Source organism: Sinocyclocheilus anshuiensis, unplaced genomic scaffold, assembly GCF_001515605.1.
Source record: "Sinocyclocheilus anshuiensis isolate Anshui unplaced genomic scaffold, SAMN03320099.WGS_v1.1 scaffold741, whole genome shotgun sequence".
NCBI classification, from domain to species: domain Eukaryota; kingdom Metazoa; phylum Chordata; class Actinopteri; order Cypriniformes; family Cyprinidae; genus Sinocyclocheilus; species Sinocyclocheilus anshuiensis.
This window is the reverse complement of record NW_015539867.1, coordinates 452,495-461,505: the sequence shown is the minus strand read 5'-3', so window position 1 is coordinate 461,505 and position 9,011 is coordinate 452,495. Positions and strand designations below refer to the sequence as shown.

General features: G+C 35.0%; 2 protein-coding genes across 4 annotated transcripts in view; one reads left to right on the top strand and one right to left on the bottom strand.

Annotated features, from left to right (window-relative positions):
* The window catches only part of smpd1 (sphingomyelin phosphodiesterase 1), a 6,125-nt gene extending 1,195 nt beyond the window's left edge, over window positions 1-4,930 (top strand). The window contains 5 exon segments of the mRNA XM_016481427.1: window positions 1-680; window positions 1,528-1,699; window positions 2,144-2,220; window positions 2,542-2,687; window positions 3,569-4,930. The exon segment at window positions 1-680 is cut by the window's left edge and continues 3 nt beyond it. Of these exon segments, the coding sequence (XP_016336913.1) occupies window positions 1-680; window positions 1,528-1,699; window positions 2,144-2,220; window positions 2,542-2,687; window positions 3,569-3,966 (1,473 nt within the window). The 3' untranslated portion in view covers window positions 3,967-4,930.
* A 244-nt stretch (window positions 4,931-5,174) lies between these two features.
* Window positions 5,175-9,011, bottom strand: part of tpte (transmembrane phosphatase with tensin homology) — an 8,686-nt gene continuing 4,849 nt past the window's right edge. For all 3 annotated transcript variants that reach the window (XM_016481422.1, XM_016481424.1, XM_016481423.1), the window contains exons 9-20: window positions 8,679-8,742; window positions 8,432-8,496; window positions 8,284-8,344; window positions 8,095-8,176; window positions 7,911-7,999; window positions 7,768-7,829; window positions 7,605-7,685; window positions 7,398-7,503; window positions 6,409-6,506; window positions 6,154-6,249; window positions 5,973-6,043; window positions 5,175-5,892 (exon numbers count right to left, since the gene is read on the bottom strand). In XM_016481422.1, the coding sequence (XP_016336908.1) occupies window positions 5,790-5,892; window positions 5,973-6,043; window positions 6,154-6,249; window positions 6,409-6,506; window positions 7,398-7,503; window positions 7,605-7,685; window positions 7,768-7,829; window positions 7,911-7,999; window positions 8,095-8,176; window positions 8,284-8,344; window positions 8,432-8,496; window positions 8,679-8,742 (978 nt within the window). In that variant the 3' untranslated portion in view covers window positions 5,175-5,789. The remainder of the gene's footprint in view (window positions 5,893-5,972; window positions 6,044-6,153; window positions 6,250-6,408; window positions 6,507-7,397; window positions 7,504-7,604; window positions 7,686-7,767; window positions 7,830-7,910; window positions 8,000-8,094; window positions 8,177-8,283; window positions 8,345-8,431; window positions 8,497-8,678; window positions 8,743-9,011) is intronic.

Here is a 9,011-nt window from a genome sequence, read left to right as displayed (position 1 = left end):
CTCTTCCGAAACGATTTCATCCGTGCGCTCCAGGAGTCCTTCCTCTGGCCCTCGGAGGCTTGCGCTCTACTGGTTGGACCTACGTGTGGCCATTTTGATATTTATGCCCCCTGGAATGTGTCCCTGCCGCAGGTCCCCAAACCCCCTGTTAAACCGCCCACCCCTCCCAAACCGGGCTCTTCACAGAGCCGAATCCTCTTCCTCACGGATATCCACTGGGATGCGGAGTACGCCGAAGGCAGTCTTGTGGACTGTAAGATGCCACTGTGCTGTCGAAATCACTCTGGAAGGGCCAGTTGGAAGCACACTGGAGCCGGATACTGGGGCACGTATGGCGACTGTGACCTGCCTCTGCGCACAGTGGAGAACCTTCTCCAAAACGTAGCCAAATCTGGGCCGTGGGATTGGGTTTACTGGACAGGAGACATTCCAGCACACAACGTCTGGTCTCAGACCTGGGCACAACAGCTGAACGAGCTTGTCACCATCACTAGACTCCTACACAAACACCTGGGGCCTAATGTAACCGTTTACCCAGCGGTTGGGAATCACGAGAGCACTCCGGTGAATAGTTTCCCTCCTCCGTTTGTACATGGCAATCGGTCGTCCCGCTGGCTTTATGACACCATGGCTGAGGAGTGGGCACCCTGGCTGCCAAAGGAAGCCCTGGAGACGATACGGTAAAGTACTGATGGAAAAGACAAAAGTTAGTTTGGCTAAATCTGTCACATTAATTAACATCACATTTTGAGTATTTTCACTGATAAAAACACAATCAAATTATTATTGTTATTATTGTTGTTGTTAGTTATATTTTATTATTTTTATTTGTAATGTAATATGATATTATTGTTAGTTATTATTTTTATTTAATTGAATAATTTTTATGAATTTTATTTATTTGTTATTATTTATTATATATTTGAGATGTATGCCCCTGAAATTTATCTTATTTGTTGTTAATAATAATAATAATAAAATCATCATTTATTTATTTACTTACTACATATGTGGCAATTTTGATATTTTTGCCCCCTGGAATGTATCTCATTAATAATAATAATAATAATATTAAATAAATAATTTATTTACTTATTTACTTGATACATATGTGGCAATTTTGATATTTTTGCCCCCTGGAATGTATCTCATTAATAATAATAATAATAATATTAAATAAATAATTTATTTACTTATTTACTTGATACATATGTGGCAATTTTGATATTTTTGCCCCCTGGAATGTATCTCATTTTTAAATGTATTATTATTGTTGTTGCAGTTGTTTTTGATGTAACCATTTAATAATATTTATTTATTTGTTTATTTATATTATTTTTTGTAATATAATATCATGTGGCTATTTAGATATTTATGTCTTCCTTAACATTTTGTTTTTGTTGTTGTGGTGGTTTTACTACTTTATAATTTATTTATTATTTTATTATTATTACTATCATTATCATAATCAACACATACTTTATTTATGTATTTATTTATATATAATGTGTGTTTTGTCTTCTCTAGGCGTGGAGGGTTTTACACCTGTGAAGTTGAGCGTGGTTTGAGGGTGGTGTCCCTGAACATGAACTTCTGTGCGCGAGAGAACTACTGGCTGATGGTGAACTCCACAGACCCGGCGGGTCAGCTCCAGTGGCTCATTAATATACTACAAGAGTCAGAGAACAAGGGAGAGAAGGTACGAGAAGTTTACAAACATCAGAGAAACCCGAAAACCTCTTATTTTGTATTAAGAACATAAGAAAACAAACAACAATGTTGAAGCCATTTGCTCGCTGCAGCAGTTGCAATGTTGCAATGTTAGTGGTTGTAGGTTAGAGGTGTTTAAACATCCAGGCAACTGATCACGAGTCAGACCAGCTAGAAGCGGATGTGAGGCCGTTTCAGTTTTTAACTTTTGTTTGTATTTGGACATTATATACTAGATCATGCCAATGATCCTTCTACTACTAAATGTTACTCAAATTATTTTGTAAGATGATCCACAATTCTTGTATTTTTCTCAAAACAAAACCAAAAATCTTGGTTTATCTTGAATATCTTGAATTTTTGTTGTTTGCAGTTTTGTTTTTGTTTTTTTTGTTCTGTTTAGTATTTTAATTTTGTGTAATTTCTCTCTCAGGTCCACATCATCGGTCACATCCCCCCGGGACTCTGTTTGAGCAACTGGAGTTGGAATTACTATCATATAGTGAACAGGTCAGTCACTTTTCTGTGAACACACTGTATGGGCCGTCCTGCAGTACACAAGAGTTCACTGTTATCTGTTGTAACCCGTGGTTGAATCAACACAACTGCGTGACTGTGGCCTAAAGTCTTCTAACAGCTCCACAGTGTCTTTTATGATCACAAGTGTCATACTGTCGCAAAAATGGGTCATGTTGACTGTAACTGCCTGGTTTTGAGATAATTGTATTTACCATTTGCCATATGTACCGGGAGGTGTATGTAATGCAGTGGTTAATGGTTCACTTTAGCAAGCAGTCTGGTTCCTTCCTATAATCCTATTTCATTTTCCAGATATGAAAGCACCATAACTGGTCAGTTTTTTGGGCACACGCATGTCGATGAGTTTCAGATGTTCTATGATGAAGATACATTGACTCGTCCACTAAGTGTGGCTTTCATCGCCCCAAGTGTGACCACTTATGTCAACCTGAACCCAGGTGCTCACTGTACTATATTAGTTGATAGATATTTTATTTTATTTTTTAATTTAATTTAATTGAAAAAAAAAAATTACCAAATTTTATTTGAGCTTTATTTATTTATTTATTTTGTTGTTGTTGTTTTCATCTTAAAATCAGTCTGTTTATTCTAATAGGTTTATTTTTGCTTTTGCATTTATTGTAGCTGTGTTTTGGGGTCAGTATTTTTATTTATTTGTTTATTTATTTATTTTAAAGAAAGTAATACCATGTATTTAATTACTATGTATTAAATTAATCAAAAGTGACCGTAAAGACAGTTAAGGTCGTTGCACACTGAGTCCGAAATTTCCGTATGCGTTTAAAAAAAATAAAAAAATAAAATAAATTGTATTCGTCATCCTTTCCTATCAAAATGCTTGCTACGGATGCCAAAGCGCAGAAAATCAAACTTGATCCAAATTGTTTTATGACGGACGAAACATTCGGAGACAGTGTGTAAACATGATTGACACAACGTGAGGTCGTATTTATTTTTTAACATGCGAAAATTTCGGACTCTGTGTGCAAAGACCTTTTAATGTTATAAAGTTTCAATTAAATGCTGTTCTTTATTGATAAAATAATCATTAATTGTATAGTGCTTTCTACGAAATATATTTTTTAATAATTTTATTACTGACTTTTTTTTTGCTTGCCAGGTAGTTATTTTAATTTGTTTTTGTTTTAATTTTAGCATAGTTTTATGTAGTTTTAAAATTGTATTTTATTTTAGTTTAATTGTATTTATTTATGTTTTGTTTTAGCATATACCGGTAGTTATTTTATTTTTATTTTACCATTTAGTTATTCACACAAAATTGTAGCTTATTGCTATAACATGCTTTTTTTATGGTCAGGATATCGCGTCTATTACGTGGATGGAAACTACCCAGGCAGCAATCGCATGGTTTTGGATCACGAGACTTTTATTCTTAACCTGACTCTGGCTAACAACCAGCCCTCAAAACCTGACCCCAACCCATCCTGGACCTTACTGTACCGCGCGTCTAAGGCCTACGGTTTGTCCACACTCTTCCCATCAGACATGGACGCTTTGATCAAAGTTATGAAGAATGATGACCGTGTCTTCCAGCGCTTCTGGTACCTCTTTCATAAAGGCCACGTCTCAAAGCCCTGCACAGACACTTGCAAGACGTCACTAATCTGCCTTCTACACAGCGGACGATACGACCTTCTAACGCAGTGTGACGTGCTACACGGAGATAAACACTCTGTTAGGAAGACAATGTGTTGAGAAAATATGAAACTAGAGTTCTAATGGGTTTAATACCACACCAACGTCACAGACACTTTCATTTGAACTACTTTTTGTAGCATTTGTTACGTTTGTACTTGAGATCATCAAAAGCTGACTTGCTATGGACAATTATTTAAAGCTGTAAGGTATCTGGTCAAGATAGGGTTAAAAAAAATCAGCAGTTCTTGTAACGATGTGGACTTTAGAGCAGAGAACCAAAGTAAAGTATTACTGGTTGAAAGTGGGACAGATAGTGACTTCACTGAATCGTGTAAAAACCACAACTGCTCAAACGTCTCAGTCCTCATTCTCACTCATGTGGTTCAGTGTGATTTGCGTCACTTTTGATCGGATTGTGGTCTGTCACTTTAGAAGTGATATCTATATTTAGTGTCATCACTTCCTGCATTGAGCTATAGTTTGCACACTGGAGCCTGTTGAAGGCTTATTGTAAAAGAAAATGGTTTATTGATTCAACCACAAGTCGTTCAACTTAATTGTTTTAATTGCTAATGCAAGGATGAAGAGAGTCTGTGATCATGTTTCTCTGTGTGAACTGTCGCTGACTTGCTGAAAATTATTTTGCAATTCTAGTGGGATTTTATGAATGTTGAAATGGATTGTCTGAAGGTCTAGATTAATAAATAATTATTTTGCAAGGTAATTTGTTTATAGATTTAAACTGTGCAGTACAGTTCAAAAGTTTGGGTTCACAATGTTGTTGGAAAAAGTAAATTTTGAGCAAATATGCATTAAATGAATCAAAAGCAATTTATGTTGTTAATGTCACAAATTTCTGTTCCAAATCAATGCTGTTCCTTTGAAATTTAATAAAATAATTCTGGGGAAAAAATGTATTGCAGATTACACAAAATTAAGCAGTACAACGGTTTTCAACCGATAAAAGTGAGAAATGTTTAGGTGACAAATCATAGAATGATTTCTGAAGGATCATGTGGCGCTGAAGACTGGCGTAATGATGCTGAAAATTCTGTTTGCGTCACAGGAATAAATGACATTTTATAATATATTCAATTAGAAAAGTTTTGTAATTATTTAATATTGCAGTTTTTACTGTATTTTTGATCAAATAAATACAGCTTCGGTGAGCATGAGATGCATTTTGAAAAAATCTAAAAATACAAAAAAATCAAATCTTTTAAATGGTAGTGTTTTGTATATTTAATTAAGTCTCATCTTTTTGAATTAATTGATATGGCATTCAATTTACAAATACAGAGTAGACCTCCGTTACCAAGCTTTATCAAATATAAATATTCTAAAGAATTCAAAACTTAAACCAGAAAGAACTCTTTTCTATTTAAATGTTGAGGATAACAGCTACATTATAGGAACAAGCTGAAAATACATTATAGGTTTCACTGAATACAAGCATCCCACTCATGTCAAATGTGACGCAGTGCAAGACAGAACCACTAGGAGTCAGTAGATCATGCCTGATGACAGTATGTACTCAACAAATATTTAAACATATTTTCCATGGAAGCAGGTGTTTGATATGTAAATACTTTTTTGAATCATTTCTTTCACAGAATAATTTTAACTGCTGCCAAAGATAAACAGAACCACAGTACAAAAACAAAGAATTTCCAATACATTTTTTGCACACAAAAACAACCATGGAAATACAATGACATTTTTTACACATCACATTCAAATCTTATATATCTGTAGATTTATGTGGAGTGTTTACATTGGCTTCAGTTTGCAGCTTATTGTAAGTATACCTCAAGAGATATATCTACTTATACGAAAGGACAAGAATAGTAAACAATATCCACTGTCAGAGAATTTTCTTCTCAAGGGTCTGTGAAATACAACGTCACTCCGAAGTCCTCCTTATAGATGTCCCAGGTCTTTGATTTGTGTGGATTGTCCAGCTCCTCCCTCGAGAGATACAAGCTACAACACAAACAACAACACAAAGATTTCAGCTCTCAGAAGAGAAAAAAACTTCCAAAACTACAGATAAAAAACCCCACCTGTTGTTCTCAACAAAAGAGGTGTTAAACCAGAAATAGAAAGGACAGTCCTCGTAACCCTTTGGCAAACCCTGGAGAGAGAAAAAGGAAGTTCAAGCAACAGTGAACAACATTTATATGTTCTGCCGACACTTCATCACATATATGGGTCAACTCAATACTAAAATAGTGGAGGACTTACAGCACTGGACTCAAACATGACCTTCACATCTCCAGTCACAACAGGCCCTTCCTGTAAACTGATGACCACCGCATTGTTACCGGTGTCAGGAAACACCTGAGAAAAACACATGACGGGACGGGACAGGAGGATTAGAATGACGTGGAATGTGTGCTTTGGTACGCCACTAGTAAAGCTGCTAGCTTTGCCCTTATTATACAGAACAGAGAAACGTGTTAAAAGTGTCGACGATCACGTCTAGCTTTAGACACGTACCGCACAGTTCTGCTGTTTGGCACAAACACACTGTAAGACGAGCTCTCGCTTCACTATGATCTTCACCTTCAGGTCGCTCCCATTCCCCTTCCCTACACCTGAACAACAACCACAGCCACGGGAAAATTACACAAAGTGTTTCCTTTGTTTACTTAATATTTACTTACAAATTTTCACTTTAAGTTGCATGAAAATACATTTTAATATTAAATATAATTCAATATGAATATATGCATCATATTTCACATTCAATATGTTTAAATTAATTTAAATTACATATTCAATATAATGTAAATATATACATATACTGTATATATATATATATATATATATATACACATACATAATTTATTATTTATTTTAATAATAAAAGTTGTATATATTATTCAATATTAATATAAAATAAATATGCATGGATACATTACATGTATTTCAAATCTACTGTATATGAACTATATGTATTACTATATATTGCTATTCTATATGTCACCGTGGAGCACAAAACCAGTCATAAGGGTTTTATACAAGATTTATACATCATCTGAAAGCTGATAAATAAGCTTTCCATTGATGTATGGTATGTTAGGATCTGACAATATTTGGCTGAGATACAACTATTTGAAAATCTGGAATCTGAGGGTGCAAAAAAATCTAAATATTGAGAAAATCAGCTTTAAAGCTGTCCAAATTAAGTTCTTAGCAATGCATATTACTAATCAAAAATTAAGTTTTAATATATTTACAGTAGGAAATTTACAAAATATCTTCATGGAACATGATATTTACGAAAAATCAATAATTTTGACCCATACAATGTATTGTTGACTATTGCTACAAATATACCCATGCTACTTATGACTGGTTTTGTGGTCCAGGGTCACATATATTAGTATTTTCATATTCAATATCTAAATTATTTTGCATATTTCTCATGTATACATTAATAAGTTTTATAAGTAATATATTTATAATAACAGGCTGGGTCTTACCTGCGATGGAGTGGATTCGAATGCTCTTTATTTTCAGGCTCTTCTGAGGTGGTAGCTGACGGTTGTATTGGTTCTTCATGATCTCATAATAACCGACGTACCTACTCTGCAAGTGCAAAACAAACAGAAAATGTATCAATAAAAAAGAATATACACATTCACTGATTACTGTTGGATCCATGGCTTCCAATCCAGTGTCTCACACACCTGTGAGGGAGTTTCAACACCCTGGAACTTCGAACTCATACTTTTATCAGTCCGTCTCTCCCCAAAGTAGTCCAAACTCTCCTGTAAGATGGTTCATAGAACATTTGAACACAATCTTGGATGAGAAGGGCTCTAAATGTAAACATGGATGAGCAGACTGTACCTGCGCACTCTCAAACTGATCGCTGTCGATGAGCCACGTGCACACCATAGTCCCAGTCCGCCCTATTGAACAAAACCCAACCATTACACACTTCAGACAGACTCTATATTCAGAACAACACTGAATACCACCAAACAACAGACCTTTTCCTCCTTTGCAATGGATGGCGATCACATTGCTGGAGTCTGCTGCCATCCACTCCCTAACACAGGCCGTGTACCGCAGCATATCACTGACAGCATTAATAACAAACAGAGCTTCAATCAAGCCTCAAACCTTGCTAAAAATTCATATTTTGATGTTCAGTTGAGGTGACAGCACACTTACTGGAGTGACGGCACATTATGGTCATCTATCATAACACGCTCCACTCTATAGTGAAAGAACTTTGGATCGTAACCCTTCTCACCTGAAACCAGATGTCAGATTAGCCACCTTTATTTATCACTCCTTTTAAAAATGATCTGTACTAGCAATTAAGGTCAAATAATCTGATAGAGATCATCGTCTACTCACTACAGAGGTTAAACACCTTGTAGTGATCCAGATGTTTGGTGTCCAGGAATCTAGCGACCTCCTGAAATGTCATTTATGTATTCATCATACAATTGTTGCAATGTTTTCTGAACGACTCAAATATGTAAACTACTACTATGTATCTTACTCTGATTGGGTTTCTATAGAGCGCCTGCTTCCCAGACGATGGAAAAGACATGGCAATGACTCTTTCTGAAGAGACAGAAGACCCATGATTAATCACTTTGGTTAGCAAATTAATTCCTTTTGATGTTGTTTATAATGTTTTAAATGAATTTAAAATGATACATCTGATGCAAAATTAAAGAGAAAAAAACATGAAGATGAAATGAAATGGCTATATTTCTGCCAACTACAACAAAAAGCAATCAAACCTGTGACATAAGTGAGGTCCAGATCAAATCCATCTTTTTGGTACCGTCTTTTGTTCTCGGACACCTATGAAAATGATTAGATCAAGTTTATTTATATAGCAATTTCATACAACATAAAACGCTTTACGTGAGAGTGAGAAATGTGAAAGAACATATGTTTAAGAACATATAAACAAAGATAAGAAAACGACTAAATAGAAGACTAAAAATTAAATAAGGAAAACAAATAAAACTGGAAATGGATAAAAAGTGGTTAAATAAAAATGGATTAAAGTTTAAAAGAAGAATGAAAAGTACATACACTGCAGTCAAAAGTTTGGATATAAAAAAGAT